Genomic DNA, 19,150 nt, shown 5'->3' with positions numbered 1-19,150 from the left:
ATGTTGATGCAAATGTTGGGTATTCACCCTTTCTGATGGCTGAGTAATATCCCATTGTATATATGAACCACATCTTCTTTATCCATTCATCTGTTGAAGGGCATCTCGGCTCCTTCCACAGTTTGGCTATTGTGGACATTGCTGCTATGAACATTGGGGTGCATATGGCCCTTCTTTTCACTACATCTGTATCTTTGGGGTAAATACCCAGTAGTGCAATTGCTGGGTCATAGGGTAGCTCTATTTTTAACTTTTTGATGAACCTCCACACTGTTTTCCAAAGTGGCTGTACCAACTTGCATTCCCACCAACAGTGTAAGAGGGTTCCCCTTTCTCTACAACCTCTCCAACATTTGCTGTTTACAGAAGTGGTGATCACTGCCTCTAACCCTGGTCCCTTAACTGTACATTTGATTCTCCTGCTTTTTCTTCCTCCTCCATTTGCATGGCCATATATTCCTTCAGAGGCCCTAAGAACTCTGGGATGGCCCTCAGTCCCTAAGATGCTGCTAAGAAAGAAAGCTGCATGGGCAAAAAAACATCTTAGTGAGAAATAAACCTATCCTATGCAGACTCACTGACACTTAGGATTGTTTATTATAACAAGTAGCATTAATTACTTCAACTAATACAATTTGCAAAAATGGTAAAAATAGATTTTCCCTGAAACATCTAGAGACTTTGTTTGTTTGTTTGTTTGTGGGATGTCAATGACGTTTTTACTGTTATGGAGGTCTGACCATAATAGCCCTGCCCTTGTATTTCTAGCTCGCTGCATCAGAACCTTGTAAGCCTGTTCACACTGAGTATACACAGAGGGGCCAGGACTCCAGACAAAAGCCTCTCTGATGAACAATTACCTACCTTCTTGTACAGGAATACCTATATTTTGCCTTCTCAGAATCCTCTTCAGATGCAATTTAGTTATTTCAGGTGATCTTTATGTATATATAGCTCCTTACTTACCCAATATTCGCCACTCTAACATTTGAGTTGAACTATGTTGATTCATGCATGTGTTCAACATAAAAGCCTCGAGGATCCTAAAACCAAAGTAAATGATAGGGGTCATAAATGTAACACTCATCATTCTAATATATATGTCTGCAGTTGGCATGGTTTTGGAGTTAATGGTTTCTGTATATACTAAATTAAGCAGTATCATTCAGACCCATAAAATTTGCATGTTGATGCTGCAAAACTGTATCTTTTTTTAGCATAAAAAATTTCACACGTATACATATAAGCCATCTGCTTAAACTTTATTGATAAAACCAGTAGCAGCAGTTTTACAAAATTAGAATGATTTTCAGTTTTGAACTATCGTGAGTTCAGTTGCAGCAGACATTTTGTACAAACTGGGACTAATACTTCTTCTATGTTTCTGCTTTAAACAAAAAGCAACTTGAATGTATCCTCATGCATTTAAATATCTAATACAGAAATAGTTTTTAGGCTGCATAAAATATGCTTCCAACATCACTGTTAAGACAGAACATCTGCTTGAAGCATTATTTGTACAAGAGAAACAGTAATTCTTCTAATCACAAACCTATTCTCTAGCACAGGTAAACAATTTTATATTTTCTAACATATTTTCAAGGGTGTTTCTATCCCGAGAGTACAGACATTATTAAAAATTTCCCTGGCTTGCCCGGTTCGAACACAAGATATAACAGTACAGCGGTCATACATTAAAACCACTGTTACGAAATCTTGAACATTATAAAAGGTAGAAAGGTATCCTAGTTTTTAAGGTTAACAATTAAAAAAATTTCCAAACCTCTTCCTATACACTAATTATTCATCAATAGAAGTAATTTTAGAAATGGGTGGATGATTACATTCTATGGCTGTTTGTTTTGGTAACGGCTGGAGATACATTCATGCTTCGTAAATAGAAGACACTATAAGTCAGTAAGTCACACTGTGAGGAACACAGGGACACCTACATGGAATGTTCTGAAGATTTCAGGAGTTTCTCACATGAGAGTTCAACCCTTCAGAGGAGAAAATACTTTTTGTTTCTCTCTTGAACTTCTGGAACCACCCAGGGATTGCTTCTCTGCTGGAAAACTCTGGAGGAGAAAATCTGACAGCAGCCAGATCTAGAAATGCCCATGAAGTGATGGGACAGGTTTGGAGCAGCTCCTACCTTACACTAACAAGTCTGCCCTGGAACAATGAATTTGCCCACGGAAGCCTTCTTGTGACTTAGAAATCTAAAGGAAGACCAGATTTTAAGCCACGTTATGCTAAATTGTCCCCGCAAGTGAAATCCATAAAGTCTTGACCGCCATTCACAACCACCAAAAACTCAGGACCCTCAATTCCATATAACTCACTGAAGTAAACACGAGATAGAAAAGGTACCGGCTAACAATATTAATACATCTCCAGCATCCAGCTGTGAGTTGAACAGAAATACAAAGTACACTCCCTGCTGAGAACAGTGTGCTCTATGTAGGGTAAAATCTTCCCAAAATAGTTACATATGTTCAAAATGAATGAATCATTCACATTTACTTTTTTTTGCATGCAAGTTCTTCAAGGACACCCATCAAAAGTTGGGATTTAAAGGAAAACCAATAAAATATTTTAAAACAACAGAGTTGCACACAGTATGCATATGGTGAAACATAAATGTGTGAATGTGAACAACTGTTTCGGATGCCATATGAAGACCAAAAAAAAAAAAAAATCGAGAGTCAGATTTATCTTGCACTGTGAACACCAAATATTGCTATGAAATCTTGGATGTACCTTGAAAAAAAATTTTTTTTTAATCCTTACTTTTTTTTTTCCCTGGGAGATGATAAATGGTATTTAGGAAGAAAATGATTATGTGGGTGAGGAAAGTCACTTGGGAGGGGAAAGCTGGAGAGGTCTAATTCTCCAAGAGAAATATAATAATGTAGATTGAAGGACTGTTTTTGGTGGGGGAAGCATCTTCCCAAATACTGTATTCAAATTCCGTTTTGTGAAAAAAAAAAATGCTATCCAACTTAATACTTTCCCTGTACTCAAAGTTAAATTGTTCTAAAGAAGAAAGGTCTGTGTTCAACTCAAAGATTGGCAAGCCTGCCGAAAAGATGGATGTGCAATTTGTTCTGTGGTCAGCGTGTCTGAACAAAAGAATTCGAGCCTAATACTTTATTTCTAGCTTCTCAGAGGCAGAACAGCTAAAGACCGTTCCGACTGTAACTTTTAGTCAAATAACTGACACTCTATGAATATAGCTCGATGACTGGCAGAGATCTAGAAGTGTCAATTACTTTGATATATTGACATAAAAAAAGAATTGATTTAACCTTAAAATAAAAAATAAGAAAATATCTCACAGCCTTCAAAAACTCTCAACTCTGCAAAGTGTATTTCCATCTATTACCTGATCACGCCCGTGGCCCTCGTCTGTAGTGGGGACTCTGAGTGTTTGTGATATTAATGAAGGAATGAATGAATCTCATTCTTATCACAACGTGGTGAAAACAAGTAAAAAGAGTATTACTATTCCCGGCTGACAGATGCAAAATTGAAGGCTTAGAGAACTTGTGACTTGACATTCATTTTAGAGCTCATTAAGGGAAGACTTGGTATAGAACATAGGCCTCATTAATTTTAATCTAATCCAATATTCTTTCCGCAACCACTTTCATCTCCGCAACAATGCCTGGTTCCACAGGTTGTTGCGGCTACAAAGCAAAGGGCAGTCAGTGCACATGAAAATGTCAGAATGTTTCCTAGATATTGATCATCAGTCAGGTCTTCCCATTCACCCAGTGTGATTATCAGTGTTATCATTCCAATATTCACCACTTGTCCATTCAGGCTATACATTTTCACGGGTCATCCTTCTATCCATAACGCAGAGCTCCTGCATGATCCAGATGCTTACGTACCACTTGCAGCTAATTTGCACAATTGACTATGACAGGGTACAATCACGAAGCTTCCTTTCTCTTGGCAGCAGCGGCAAATGTAAAGGCATATACACTAGTAACAGAAGGTGGTTTTCTGTCATGAATCAGTAATAATGTAATTAGCACTTTTTATCAATGTATATTTAAATCAGTGCTCAACAACAGAGAACACCACAGAGACGCTAAATTTGGGGATCGTATCCTCATTGCCTTCAGAACTTTCTCTGCTTAGATTCCAATTGTGAAATTACATAATGTTTTCCATGAATCTTCTCCTCAAAGGTGAATCAAGCCCAATACCACATAGGTGAAATTCATGCCAGATTAGAAATTGCTACATGTCAGTTGATGCATCATACGGATTAATCCATCCAGTTTTCTTGAGAACATGCGCATTAACAAAATGTACAATAGCAATCAGAACTAAAAATAAAAGTAAATAATGAACAGACCAGTACCTCCAGACAATGGGATATTATTATTCAGTGCTAAAAAGAAATGAACTATGAAGCCGTGAAAAGACAGGAAGGAAACTTAAATGCATATTACTACATGAAAGCAGCCAATCTAAAAAGACTACATACTGTATGATTCCAACCATATGACATTTTGGAAAAAGCAAAGCTAAGGAGACAGTAAAGTGATCACTGGTTGCCAAGGGTTAGGGAGGAGGGATGAATAGGCAGAGCACAGAAAAATTTTAAGGTAATGGAACACCAGGAGTGAACCCTAATGTAAAATACGGAATTTGGGTGGTAATGATGTGCCGGTGTAGGCTCGGCACAGTAACAGACGTACCCACTCCTGTGGGGCATGCCCATCGCAGGGGACACTGGGCAAGGATGGGGCAGGGCGTGCACAGGAACTCTGTAGTTTCCACTCAAATTTGCTATAAACCTAAAATTGCTCAAAAAAAGTTTATTAATTTTTTAAAAAAGCAAGTAGATCACAAAGACCATTATGCCTTTTTCCATGGAAATAGAGGTCAGATCTTATTTCAAAATATTATTACAGAAACGTCTTGGTCACACTCAAGTATACAAATACTAACTTCTTATTCACAAACTTAAAATAATAGAATCTGTAATAAAATTAAAATTTTAAATTCTGGAAAACATTTTGTATTTCATAATAACAAACTTTAAGTTACACCTGCATTAGTATGGTGGCATAATAAAAGACAACAATATAATTTGGTGTAGTTGTGAATTAATAAAGATTATCATGGCCCACGGGGAAATGGCAAAATTAGTAAGCTTTGCTTAAGGTGCCAACTATAAGGAACTTGACAAACTCTTAAGAGAGAGGTGTGGCCCCAGAATGTGAACATAGTATACAGAATAGCTTCCATGGAAATACAGTCTTTTAGTGTATGTACTCCTCACCAATCAGAGTTTTTAGTGGCAGCCTTTTAATATCTTTTCCCCAAAATCAAGGTCTTCATCAAGTAAGAGATGTAAACTTTTTTATTATGGGCCATCAACGGGGCAACACTAAAAGACTTTCTTCAGTAAGAATTTTTAGGCCATCAAAGATTCTGACCTGGAATCATGGATTGAGACATATATAGGTGATATTTAAGGTAAGTTTCTATGATGTTAAAAATTATAAGCAATAAATCTACTGGAAAAACTCCTACTTTGTCTCCTGTTATAAAATTGAAATTAAGAGATTGTTTGAGACTGGTTCATCCGCCAAGGAAGGGACACTCCCAATGTTGACCTTTACCCATTTTGTAGGGATGTCCCAAATGTGTTTAGTGTATAATATCTAAGACAAATGTTAATCAAAAGAACGAGATCGGTAAGGAGGGATCTTTGTTTCATACCCTTACCCCTTTATCTGGCAGCTACTCTTTCCAGTTCACTCTTTCAAAAAGTAAAAGGTAGCAAAGCCTCTCAGCTATTAGAACGTGGAGCTTCTGAGAACCGTGTCACATTTGTTTGCACAGACCTAGCATTCCAGGCTCTGACCTGCTTACTGCTCTATAAAAGGTATTCAGTGTTCAATTATAAAAGTGAAAAATACTAAATATCCAACTTCCATTTCAAGCTATAACTCATTTCATTACTGGAATGGAATGCTGCATTTCTTCCCTCAGATGTAAAACACATCCATTTATTTTGAAGGGAAGCATAGCCTGATAAACAGGACATTGATTTCTTTTTTTTTTTTTTTAAAGATTTTATTTATTTATTTGACAGAGAGAGAGAGACAGCGAGAGCAGGAACACAAGCAGGGGGAGTGGGAGAGGGAGAAGCAGGCTTCCTGCGGAGCAGGGAGCCCGATGTGGGACTCGATCCCAGGACCCTGGGATCATGACCTGAGCCAAAGGCAGACGCTTAACGACTGAGCCACCCAGGCGCCCAGGACATTGATTTCTTAACCAGAGGCTGAGTAATAACCTCCATTTTCCTTAAATCTTCTCCTTTTCAACAGGGAGTAAAGAAGTCATTGCAGAAATACATTTGACAGAAATTAAAGGCCATAAAAGATCTTATTGTTTACCTAGCTTTAAAAAATGGAGTATTTAGAAATAAAACAATTGAACTCAAACCATTCTCCAGCCCCTAGTCCAGAGCCTGGGATAAATATACTCAGTATCTTTTGAATGAATACATTTTGTATTAAAAAAAAAAACAGTAAGTAGATACTTTGAGGGGAAAATGAAGTACACAAAAATAATGCATAAATATGGCAGTACCAATGGGCAGGCAGCCTTCTCACCACCCTCAAAGTAGAGTTGGTAGGTAGCGTTGTTGCTCAAAGGCGTGAAGTAAAAACTCCCATGGAGACAGCTTAAGGTAGCATCAGTAAGCAAGGGAGAGCAGGTAGCAACATTCGGGGTGGTTTATTCTAGGAATGTCCACAGGGCTCCATGACTGCCTCTGAGTTTGTTCTAGAAAGCCTCAAGCTGTTTTACAGGTTCCATAGTGGCTATAAATACAGCGGATTATTGTCTGTGTCTAGGATACTGCTTTGAGACCCAGGGGAAACAAAAACACCATAGGAGAGGAAACTCACCCAGAGCCTGCAGGCATCTCCAAAGTCACCTAAACAAAGCCCAAACAGCAACTCCCCAGAGAAGACCTTCTATGATGCAGAGAAAAATCAGTGTGGAAACAATGTCCAAAGGGGAAGAGGACAGGGCTAGAGTGTTGTTATTGTTGATTCTATTTGGAGGTTACATACAAAATATTAGACTTAGAAGGAACTTTAAAAAGGCTATCTTCCTGGCTGCCCTTTTGTTCTCCTTTAGACAGAACCCACACTCCACACAGAGGTTTCTATCTTAAAAGCCTTACAAAGATGATTCTGTGCTCTCCCTGGATGATTCCCCCTCCAACGTGACTAAGGCCCACTCCAGGTCCTGGCTTCTTAGACACTGTCTCCAATACGTTCAGTAAATACATCTCACCTCCTTCCAACAATAACCCATAACAAGGAACTCTGCTTTTTATGGCACATGATTGGATCAACTGAACAACTGTTGATAAACATTGTTTTTATCATGATGACTAAGTGCTTCAATTGCTTCAATGTGTAATCACACCACTCCAAAAAGTTGGAAAAAAAAAAAAAAAAAGATTTTAAGTCCTGTACTATCCCAAATAGCCTGGTGCTACACCCAAGAAAATCCAATGAACACATCTTGAATTAATGCAAAACAACCATCATATCGTTCTCATGTCTAAGTTAAACTCTTGTGACTTGATTTAAATGGAAGCTCTCTGTCCATGTGACCAAGAAGAGAAGGAACACATTGTCCCCTCAGTAAGAGCTCTTCACATTCCGGATAACTATTCCTAGAAATCACTCTACAGCCTTTGAACTCCCATCTGTCCCCTTTAACTTCCCTACACGCTGAATTATTCCCAACAAAACCCCCTAAGCTAAGTGATTCTTCTCAAGTTTCCCCGTTTCTCCTTAATCAGAAATCCTAGAACCCGAGTCAGCACTGTGGCAATCTAGCAATATTGGGAATGTAGGCTCATACTTCCCCATCCCAGAATCACATTTGGTTTAAAATGGCAAGTAGTGCATGACTGGTTCTTGGCACTTGGTTACCCTAAACTTGAGGTGGTTTATTCCTGACCACTTCTGCAGATCAAATGTCCACAAAAGTTCTTCTAAATTCTCAGGAAACTCTCCTTTTTACTCATGGTCTGAACACTTGAGAGCAACTCAACATGCATTCTATTACATCAAGTCACTCTCTAAAACCCTCTTCAAAAAAGAGATAGTATGAACTCTAAAAGAATTCCTTTCATTGTGATCTCCTAAGGGAAAGAGTGATAAATAATTGGTCCTGAAAAGAACTTTTCAGTTAAACAGTTAGATGAGTTTTGATAGCTGCATTAGGTCAGTTTTAAAAATTTGCCTATGAAGATATAATATGGATGTATAGCATAGGCTAAAAAATTGTCCATTTTTAAATGAGTATCAGCAAATTGCCACACCATTTTTTTCCTTTTTCATACCAAAATTGAAATAGGTACTCAAGCTGTCACCTTACCAACTCTTTGGATGGGTATATGGTGCTCTGTCCAGGTCTGAATTGTAGAGAAGAGCTGAGGTTGAAGGGAGTCTTGTGTCTGATTTAGCAAGATGTGCACACAAGCACCAAGGTTTTGTATTCCCTCCAAACTAAGGGGGTGAAAGACAAAGATTTGGTTATTGTACCTCATTTGGGACTTATTAAGACTCAATATGCCAGGCTTATCTCTTTTTACTTTACCCTGTAAGACTTCTTTTTCTTTACAAATTTAGACCAGCTTTAGGAGTCTACCCTTTTTAAAGTATCTGAGAATTGTTTTTATAGCCTTTCTCTAATGTTACTATTACTTCCACTAGACCAGAGAAACAAATCTTAAAGGCTTTATTCTTGATTAAGTATGGTTGGGGGTGGGGGGAAATTGAATGCTTATTATATGCCAGGCTCAATGCTGTTATTGTCTTTTAAAAAACCTGATGAGGTAGGTATCACTTCCATTTTGTTGAAGAATCAGGGACACAGACTGGGTAAGTAATTTTTTCTTAAGGCCATACAGCTAACGGAGTTCCATCCAAAGCCAGGGGAAGACTGCAGCCTTTGCCAACTTCATTGAACTAGATGGGTCTCACTTCCCTCATCATTAAGGATTTGCTGGAATTCCACAAGTTGTGAAAAAATAATAGCTAGTTAACCTGAAATGTCTTTTGGTTTATTATTTTACTTTTCTTGAATATATGCTAGCGGAGGCTGAAGGTATCTAGCAATATTTATTTATTCTTTAATTCTTCTATACACAAGCTATATGATTTGTTTTTTATAGTTTTGCCTAACTTTCCTTTTTGGAACAAATGAATGATTTTTTTTAAGACAAAATACTTTTGCTATTTCAGGATTATCTATCATTTTTGTTTGTTGTGGATCAAATAGAATAGAATGTGCTCTGGTCACAGTTCCCTTCAAGAGGGGACACTGCACGGGTTTTCTGGCCCTGTTTATTATTAAAGCATGCATCTCCATTTGGTTTTATGTCATCTACAAATAATCTTCTTCTATCACTTTTCTGATCCTAACATACTGAGTTCTCTACTCTAACAGGAGAGCCGGCCTTTTGGGAGCCCCACAGTTCAATGCTGAACCATCAGTTTCATAAACTCAGTGGCTATTGGAGGAGAACTTTCGCTTAACCTGGTGGTAGTTTCAACCTAAACGATGCGTTACTTGAAAGGAAAAGCATTTTGGTTCTCAGATAAGACCATCTAGTACAACCACGATGTAAAGCACTGAGACTGACCGAGAGGTGACAACAATTTGTAAAATCTCGCGGAAGTTCCTATGCTGCGAAGACAGAGGCTAGGTTCTCACTGCAGCTCCTCACGCTACAGAGAACATCAGTGTTCAAGCTCAGTCCGTACTGTCACTGAAGAAGGAGCAGAGGGCCCAGTGGCGAAAGTGAACGACAACGCAGGAGCATACTCTCTTGGCCCCCCTTGCAGTCACAGGATTCTTTCTCGAACTTTGTACAGGTGGATGCCAAGCGTAATCCATCCGACAGCAGTACAAGTTCTTCTACTGTTAAGGAAGGCAAGACCTCCCTCCCAGCTACGCTACATCAGCAAAAACAGGGTCCCAAACAGCTGTGCATCACACAGGGAGCCAGTGAAGGAGAGAGAAGCAAGAGCAGATGCCTGGCTGCCTGGTGAATGGCCCATTTACAAATTCAACAATAGTCAGAGGGGAGCAGGGAGCACAAGAGCCACCACCGTGATTGGTGAAACCAGCACTTCTCAATTCAGTGTAAATTAATGCCCTGAAAGAAGACACACTATAAAGCAGATTTCCATAAACCCAGCGCATCATTTACCCTCTGTAGTATTATTTCAAAAGCACTGTTTTCAGGAAAAATCACGGAAGGAACTACTCATGCAATAAATACTGTGCTTCTTCAATTTCAAATGTCTCTGTGAGATGTTAATTATTAGCTAGATCAAATAGGCAAAAGGAGCTTTTTCCACCGCGGAACCAACTAATTATCTTTCATAACTGTTAAAAAGCAAATGTAGCTGTAAGGGCTCTAGTGAAAAGAAAAACATGCTGAGTGCATTGTGTCTAGACTTTGCCAGGCAAATAAGGGAGTTGAAATGTACAAAATCAAAAGATCTTACTAAACCAGAATTTCAAATCAATGTAAAAAAAAAAAATCCAGCCTCATATTTTAATGTATCTTATCATTAGCATTTTATATTTATACAGTCAGCTTTAGATTGCTGTATATTCAAGATGTACATGCATCCTACGTGGTGAATAGCATCAACATAGTAAAATTACAAAAATTAAAAATGCTTTTCAGGCATCTCGTTCCTTAAAACGCTGCACATTCCTGTAACAGCCTCATAGGCAGGCTATTGGAAAAGAGATCACACCCACAAGGATAGCTTCACTGTACCAGCAGAAAACCCTAAAAATGGGTGGGTCAAGGCAGCAGAAAACGAAGCATAGGTGATGATTTGGCACCATAAGACAAGCGATGCAGCAAAACATAGAGCAGGAAAATATAAGGGGGGAAAATCCAGGACGGTCAGTACAATATATGCAGGTTTTTTTCAAATGTAAATTTTAAAGTGAATGCTGCTTTTATGTTACTGCATAAAGGAAAGCATAACAAGGCTGCTTTACTTCCCTTTAAACACAAGCGCGGAAAGAGAGGGAGGGATGTGAAAAGCCAATTCTCTGTGCCACTACTTAGTCAATTGCACTCAGTCCTACTCGATGACACAGCCACACTGCAAAGACCACTCAGCAGTTAATGGATATAATGTTGGAAAAGCACTCTGAGGTTTCCAAAGAAAGGTAGGGTAAAAACCCAAAGGAGCATGGTTTTATTACTTCTTCCCAATAACTGAGCAGTGTTACAGATGAAACTCCCATGACCTAAAAAGAAATTAAGATATTAATTTATTTTGCTAATTCTGATTCTTCCATATGAAATCACTTCTTTCACAAATGGGTACTTGAAATCACAGAAGAATTATCCTGTGCCCTAGTCTCTTCTTGTCAGGATAACCATTACACACTGCACGGTAAGGAATAAGTATGTTCAAGTGTTACAGCCTACGTCTACAATCTGTCAAATGTAGAGCTGAGGAGGAGTTCTGTGTTTCTAACTGTATACATCCATCACTAGCTCCCACTCTTCCCACAGACAGCAATAAGTCAACAATGAAACATAAAAGCTAAAAATAAGTGACTGAGCAATTGCTCAGAAGAGCTGAACATTAGGCGCGGTGTTACATGGACACACATTCCTTCCCCCCCCTTTTTTTTTACTGACAATTTCAGGTAATTAAAATTAAGGACTCACATATAACCAAAGGAAAATAAACATGCACTGCACAAATATGTAAAAGTCAGTCAGAGATACAATTTCATGCTTATCACCGGACAAGATCAGTGTTCTGAATGGCACATGCCCAGAATGCAAGTAGTGACTAATAGACTGCTGCAAATGCCATGGAAAATGACAATTATAGGCACTTCAAATGCTCAAAACAAACAAACAAACAAAAAACAAAACAAAACTCGGTGTCATTTCATACAAGCTGAAAATATTTCTTCATTCACAGGTATCATAACATGTTCATTTCTAAGAGTCAATTAAATCAACATTTATTAAGGACACATTATATACAATTTACTATGCTCTAATGAGGGAAAATAACTGTGTAAAAAAGAATAAGGTTTACATGCAGGTGTGCATTCAAAATATATGTATGTGTATATATCATTGAATATAGAAAAAGTATAATCTGAAGGAGAACACTTGATTCAGAAAATCAACAAATCCATGACTTAAATACGGGTTTTTTGTTTTGTTCTGTTTTCTTCTCATTCTGTAAGAATTTATTAGGTGAGAAAAATAGCATAAAAACCTTGAAAATTACAAGTTGGAAATCTTACATATTAAAAGGAAACAAGATGTCTTTCAACAGTGTTTTTGAACTCTGTTTTACCTTCAAAATGATTCACCTAACCAAATCTCATAGGAAACCACAATATATAAGTGAGATAAAGAAAGGTATTTAATGAACACAAATTTGTTTTATAAGTATGAGTTTATAACATTTATTTTTTAAGTAAATAAACGAGTTTTCTTCACAGAGAGAAAAATGTAAAATAGGGGATTATGGATGACAGTTACACTCTCTTATGAGCCTTGGCATCCGATTCGTTTCTGTAGTGGGGGGGTTTTGGCACTATATTAACAAAATTCTGATTCATACACATACCTGGTTACAAATAGTGAAATTTACCAGTTCCCTTGCGATCTCAGGTTACTCTTCAAGCAAACAGAGACAGCAAGAGATGCTTCATTCCTCAGGTTGAACCCAGACTCAATGATCTATTAACACAAAATAACTCATCATCACTGTTCTCAACTGTGGTTAATTTTCCATAAAGTACACTTGACCGTGTATGTGTTTTTTTAAATTATAATATCTGAATCCGAATCAAACCTTTGAGAGACCCAAAGATCCTGCCCAGAATGTCCCAGAGGTTAGTAGACTCTAATACCTATTTGTAAGCCTGTCTTTAAAACGCCTACCAGCATGTGCTGAGTTGGTATCAGTGGCCGAAACATTGGTGGCCAGGGCAGATGTCACATGCAAATGCCTGCTGGCAAAACTAAGATTCAAGCAAGGCGTGCCATCTGCAGATTTGCTGGCCTTTGGTTTCCTTCATTTCCTCCCAATGGTCTTGTTCCTCTTCTCCGCTACTGTTTTGGCCCAGAGCAATCCAACCAATCATCTCTTTACGCTTCATAGTACGCCTGTTATAAACGGAAATCATCAGTGTGACATCAGAGAGCTGAAAGAGGGCCACCTGGAAAGCAAAGGTCTCCTTGTAGACTGGATTGGGCTGACCACGTCGAATGGACGTCTTACAGCGGGACATCTCTTGACCCACAGAATTGAGAAGAAAGAGCTTTCCGTATGTATCTAAGGAAAAAAACAACAGAAATGAGAAAACATCAGAGCTTTCTGTGTTGCTAGTTTTGTTGTAATATTTACATGGGATCCAAACATTTCCTTTTTAACATACTGAGCAGCATCCTTAGGCCTGGTATTTGCTGTAGGACTAACACACTTTCCATGAATTATTAAGGAAAGGGATTATTACCTTCAATGGTTAATGTTTCATGCAGCCCACTGTGGGCACCTTGCTGACGTTCATTAGAAGCTCTATACATACAGAGGTGTATACATGCATAAGCATGTGTGCAATGGTGTGTGTGGACATGCGTGGTTCTTCAGCCACATTTTATTTATGTAACAAGATAAATATATACATTTTGTTCTATGTGTATTTTTCTTTTCATAATCAAAATACTGTTTTAGGCCTAGATTAAAGAGTATCTTCTCTTCTCACTCTCCACATATTCTTTGGACCATATTATCCACTCAATGACAAGTACCAAACCTTGAACTCTGGCCTAGACTTCTCGTCCAAGCTCAAGATCCAGCTCAATACATTTTTTCCTGTGGACATCCTGCACATGCCTCACTCTTCATGTCCCCAACTCTTAAAACTTGCTGCTCCAGGATTCCCCATCTCTCTGCAAACAGTAGTGTCATCACTCAATGTATCCACATCCAGAGTCCAGGACGACATTTTTGACGAGACCGGCTCCTCACTCCTAGTCCGGCCAATCAATCACCAAGTTCTGTTGATTCTATGTCCTAAATAGCTCCCAACTCCACCCACTTCTTTCCATCCCTGAAGCCACTGAACTCCGTGCACAGCAAGCTCCAGTCACTAGCCTTTCTCACTTGCATTACGGCAGGTCTCCTCACCCATCTCCCATCACCAGGCTGCCCAATCCCACAGTCAGAGGGAGCTCTGTAAAATGCAAATCTGTTTATGTCACTCTCACTAACAGACAAAGACGAAACCTTCAATACTGCCCATTAATCTCAGGGCAAAAATGAAATTTCTTGGTATAGATGACATACTCTGATCCTTTTACCTTTCCGTTTCACTGGGCACCCCTGCTTCCTTTATATGCTGCGTTCCTTCTATACTGACCTCCCTTCATCCCTCCGACCCACCCTTCTCTTTCCCTTTCACTTCTGCACAAACTGTGCATGCTCTGAAACCACGAGTGATAACCACCTTCCCTTGGTTTCTATTCATTAGTTCAGTCTGGTTGTGGCTTTATGCAGGAATTTTTGCTGACCACTTGCTCCTGTCCTGACCAGCTCAGATTCAGATAACCCTTCCGTGGGCTCCATCAAAATCTAGCTTCAGGTTATCCCAGGACTTTGCTGCCTGCTTACTCATCTGCAAGGCTGTCAGTTTGAAGGAGGAATTACCTGTGTACAACTGTACCCCTGGTCCCTGGCCTAGTGTCCAACACATGGTAGACATTCAACATATATTAAACATTTTGTAACGAACGTGCATGACCCTCCAGCAGGCTTGACTTCCTTTTTTCTTTTGGTCTTGGGTTTTCAAACTTGCAAAATGAAGATAAACCCCTTGGTTTTATCACCCTTGCACTGGAATGCTATAAAATGGGATTAGCCTCATATGTTTAGCAATTTATAGAAAGGAAAAAAATTATCCAAATTTTATTAACATAATCTACTACTGGGCTAAAATTCCTGAATAGATAATTGCAAAGAAAATTATCCCCAAAGGCAATTACATTTTTATTAAAATCACTTAATTCATCAATTTCTTGACCCTCTCTTAATGACAATATTTACCACTACCTTATGTGTGTCTTAGCCTTTAAAAAAGAAAATCTAAGTGTTAGGACATTTCGCAGATTCTATCATTCTGTATATTCGGTTCAATGCAGGCTGAAAGCTGATTTGTGTTTACTGCTCACTTTCCCACCTAACAACCAGTCAAACTTTTAAAAGTGTAAATCCAGATCTCTGTAATTTACTGTTCTCTACAAGAGCATTGCAAGATGGGAAACAAATTACAACCTGCAGTTTTCTTTCTATGTTGATCTTTTTCTATTCCGGTTTGATGTGTTATTTTATTCACTTATCTGCTGAGAAACACAAGGTGTGAAATTACACTTCAGGTGTGAAAACACTTCTCTGTCTCAGAAACAGGCCTCTCCACTCTTCAAACTGCTCTACTGAGAAAGCTGTCAGAAAACCAGCAATAGGGGAGTGAATTTGTGTTTCCACAGCTGTACAGCTCCAGGATTCCTATAGGAGAAGTTCAATCCAGTCCCTGAGCCGCTCTGGCAATTCTTGCCTCGGTTTTGGCAGTGGGAATTGAGTTAATCTTGCAAACAAAAGACCTGCTCATTTCACAAAGTGCAATTTCAATCTTTATCCTGTCACAGATCACTTTCTAATGACAAGAAAGGCCATTTACTACCAAACCACCATCACTGAAGCTGAATGATATGTGTATGACAAAAGGGGAAAATAATCATTTGATAAATAATCCAGTCTGAGGGCACATAACCAAAAGAAGGGAAACGTTGCTGATTGTTCCAGCTCAAAGGTAACCTTTCCTCAGCAGTGATAATGTGTTTACTTTTCAGTGTCCGGAGCCAAGGCTGTGCCCAGGAAAGTCAACCTGTGAGGAACAGTGCAGAGTACACCTGAGGTCTTTTGGGGTTCAGTGACTTATTCCAATGAGTGCCAGCCAGAATGGACGAAGAAAGGACCAAGTAAATATACAACTTCACTGAATTCTGTTTTAATTTTTTAGAATTGATAATATTTGCTACAAAACAATACCAAGCAATATTTTATCTTCTGATGAGGATTCAGGTTGCCCCTCAGTGGCTCTAGTAACTCAAAACCGTCATCAAAAGGTTGAATGGGTCATAATTCCTTGATAGTCCTCGATGCCGCTCTTCTGACCCAGCTGTGGCAGCTGCTCTACCAGTCACTGTCTCCTTCTCCATAAAGGAAGATGCCATGTATACCAGAAAAAAATTATAATAGTACACAATCCTCAATTTATCATGGCATAAAAGTATGTCATTTGAAACTCAGAAGTCATGTTTCCAAAGAAACAGCACAATACCATAGTGGTTACTTATGGAGCTCATACAAAACACTGCCCATTTGCAGCATGATGTTCTACCAATAGTACCACAGACCCCGCCCTGGGGCAGGACTGGGGCACCATGATTGTCGGGGCAAGGGAAAGGAATTCCATCACCTAACCTCCCCTTCCCTTTTAATTTAGTAATAATTACAGGATATTTTAAATATACATAAAGAGAGTAGAGAACAATATTACACACACCCAAATATCCATCACACAGACTTGTGATATTTAACATTTGTCATATTTACTACTGACCTTTTGCTTTTTGTTTGATTTTTAGGAAACAAAATATTATAATTGAGGATCCTTGGGTATTCCTCCTTGATCCTTTTTGATTTCTTCTCTCACTAAAGGTAATTACTAGCCTGGATTTGGAGTTCATCATTTTCATTGTGTAAGTAGACATAAATAAAGATAGCCAAAATATACTTAACAGAATTTTGCACATTTAAAAGTATTTAGCATTTTACTGTAGGTATTCCTGAAACTTGCCTTTGTTCATTCCACATTAAATTTTTTATATTACCTATATTGATATATACATCTGTGATTCATTTATTTTAACTGCTGTATAGTGTTCTAAACCACAATTCACTTGTCCATTCTCTTAATTAATGGATATTTATTTATAATAACCAAGAATGGAAACGATATCACTGAACATTTTTCTATATTTTGTACTGTACCAAAATTTGAGAATTTCTCCAGTATATATCTAGAAGTGGATTGCTGGCTCTTTATAAATTCTAGATACAAAATCTTTGTTATATTTATTGCTAGTATCTTCTCTCTGTTCTTATCCTTTTATTTTATAGTGACTTTTATAGGATAACTGCTTTATATTTTTGTGGAGTCTGATTTATAAATGTTTTCCTTTTCAGTTTATGGGTTAAAAGAAATTCTTTTTTTTTCTTTAAAGATTTTATTTATTTATTTGAGAGAGAGTGACCATGTGCACATGAGCAGGGGAGGGGCAGAAGGAGAGGAAGAAGCCAACTCCCCGCTGAGCAGGGAGCTGGACATGGGGCTCTGGGGCTTGATCCCAGGAACCTGGGAACATGACCTGAGCAGAAGGCAGATGCTTAAATGACTGAGCCACCCAGGCACCCCTCATTAAAAGAAATTCTTTTTTTTTTTTTTTTTTTTAAGATTTTATTTATTCATTAGAGAGAGAGAGAGCACACAAGGAGGGGGAGAGGCAGAGGGAGAGGGAGAGGCAGACTCCCCGCTGAGTTGGGAGTCCTGAAGTAGGGCTCGTTCCAAGGACCTGGAGATCATGATCTGAGCCGAAGGCAGATGCTTAACCATCTGAGCCACTCAGGTGCCCCTAAAAGAAATTCTTTAAGAAATCCTACCCAAACTCAATAGTCTCATATATTTTCTTCTATGAGTCATAAGAATTTACTTTTCATATTTGATATTTAATCTACCTGAAATTGATCTTTATGTGTGGTGTGAAGTAGGGATCTATTTATTTTTTCCATATGGGAAGCATTATTCATTAAATAGCCCATTACCTCCACAACTGATTTGTAATACAATGAAAGGTACCAACTTTCCAGGCTTGAGTGTCTTTCCCTCACCTGATAATAGTAATTAACATCATTTTATAATATGCCTTTGCATCTGCTAGGGAGACTCCTACTATTGTCTTTTTAAAAACTTTTCATTATTTTAAGTTCTTGTTTGGTTTAACTGGCTGTTGCATATGAACTTAGGATCAGTCTGTCAAGTTGTTTTGTTTTTTTAAAGCAAAATATACAAAAGAACCAAAACCCTGTGGGGATTTTGATTGGGATTGTACTGGATATATAGATTAATTTGGGAAAAGTTGTTGTCTTCACAATACAGAACATTCTCACCAATGAACATAGTTTACCCACCTAGTTTTCTTTTGTGTCTTTCAAAAGATTTTGTATCTTTTTCCATAATTTTCTTTTCTTACTCATCTTTTATTAATGTTATCCTTTGGTACATTAGGTATTTTCTTACTGTTGTGCATAGTAATCTTTTAAAACTCTTCTTTCTTTCCTTTTTTTTTTTTTGAAGAGGGGAGGAGGGGCAGAGGGAGAGAGAGAATCTTAAGCAGGCTCCATGCCCAGCAGAGAGCCTGACCGGAGGCCGGATCTCAGGACTTTGAGGTCATGACCTGAGTTGAAATCAAGAGTCGGGCGCTTAACCAACTGAACCACCGAGGCACCCTTAAAACTCTTCTTCCTAACTGTTCCTGATGTATTAGAAAATAATTGGTTTTGTATGAGAAACTTATTAGTTCAAATTTGTAGATCTTCTAATGTAAACAATCATATTTTTTTTACAAATAATGGCAGTTTTCTTTCTTTCACGCTTTAAATTTTTATTTTTTTCTTATCCTAATGAATTGTCTTGAGCCTCCAGTCCAATATTGAATAAGAGTGACGACAGTAGGAATCCTTATTTTGTTCCTGACTTTATTTTTTTTTTAATTTTTTTATTGTTATGTTAATCCCCATACATTACATCATTAGTTTTAGATATAGTGTTCCATGATTCATTGTTTGTGCATAACACCCAGTGCTCCATGCAGAACGTGCCCTCCTCAATACCCATCACCAGGCTAACCCATCCTCCCAACCCCCTCCCCTCTAGAACCCTCAGTTTGTTTTTCAGA

The 19,150-nt window shown here is 38.3% G+C and overlaps 1 protein-coding gene and 1 long non-coding RNA gene across 8 annotated transcripts in view; one reads left to right on the top strand and one right to left on the bottom strand.

Annotated features, from left to right (window-relative positions):
• Nucleotides 1-19,150, top strand: part of LOC118520002 (uncharacterized) — a 23,399-nt gene extending 4,249 nt beyond the window's left edge. The window contains exons 1-4 of one of the 3 annotated variants that reach the window (XR_013440723.1): nt 13,281-13,401; nt 15,983-16,111; nt 16,781-16,894; nt 18,550-19,150. This is a non-coding gene — a long non-coding RNA (uncharacterized LOC118520002). Of the gene's footprint in view, nt 1-13,280; nt 13,402-15,982; nt 16,112-16,780; nt 16,895-18,549 lie in introns of those variants that run through there. The other 2 variants (XR_004909471.2, XR_013440722.1) reach the window with 2 other exon arrangements.
• The window catches only part of SYT16 (synaptotagmin 16), a 247,546-nt gene continuing 229,633 nt past the window's right edge, over nt 1,238-19,150 (bottom strand). For all 5 annotated transcript variants that reach the window (XM_078053791.1, XM_036067722.2, XM_078053790.1 and 2 more), the window contains one exon: nt 1,238-13,409. In XM_078053791.1, the coding sequence (XP_077909917.1) occupies nt 13,096-13,409 (314 nt within the window). In that variant the 3' untranslated portion in view covers nt 1,238-13,095. The remainder of the gene's footprint in view (nt 13,410-19,150) is intronic.

The sequence above is a fragment of the Halichoerus grypus genome, chromosome 8 (genome assembly GCF_964656455.1).
Source record: "Halichoerus grypus chromosome 8, mHalGry1.hap1.1, whole genome shotgun sequence".
NCBI classification, from domain to species: domain Eukaryota; kingdom Metazoa; phylum Chordata; class Mammalia; order Carnivora; family Phocidae; genus Halichoerus; species Halichoerus grypus.
The sequence above is the reverse complement of the archived record's forward strand: the minus strand, read 5'-3'. Positions and strand labels throughout refer to the sequence as shown.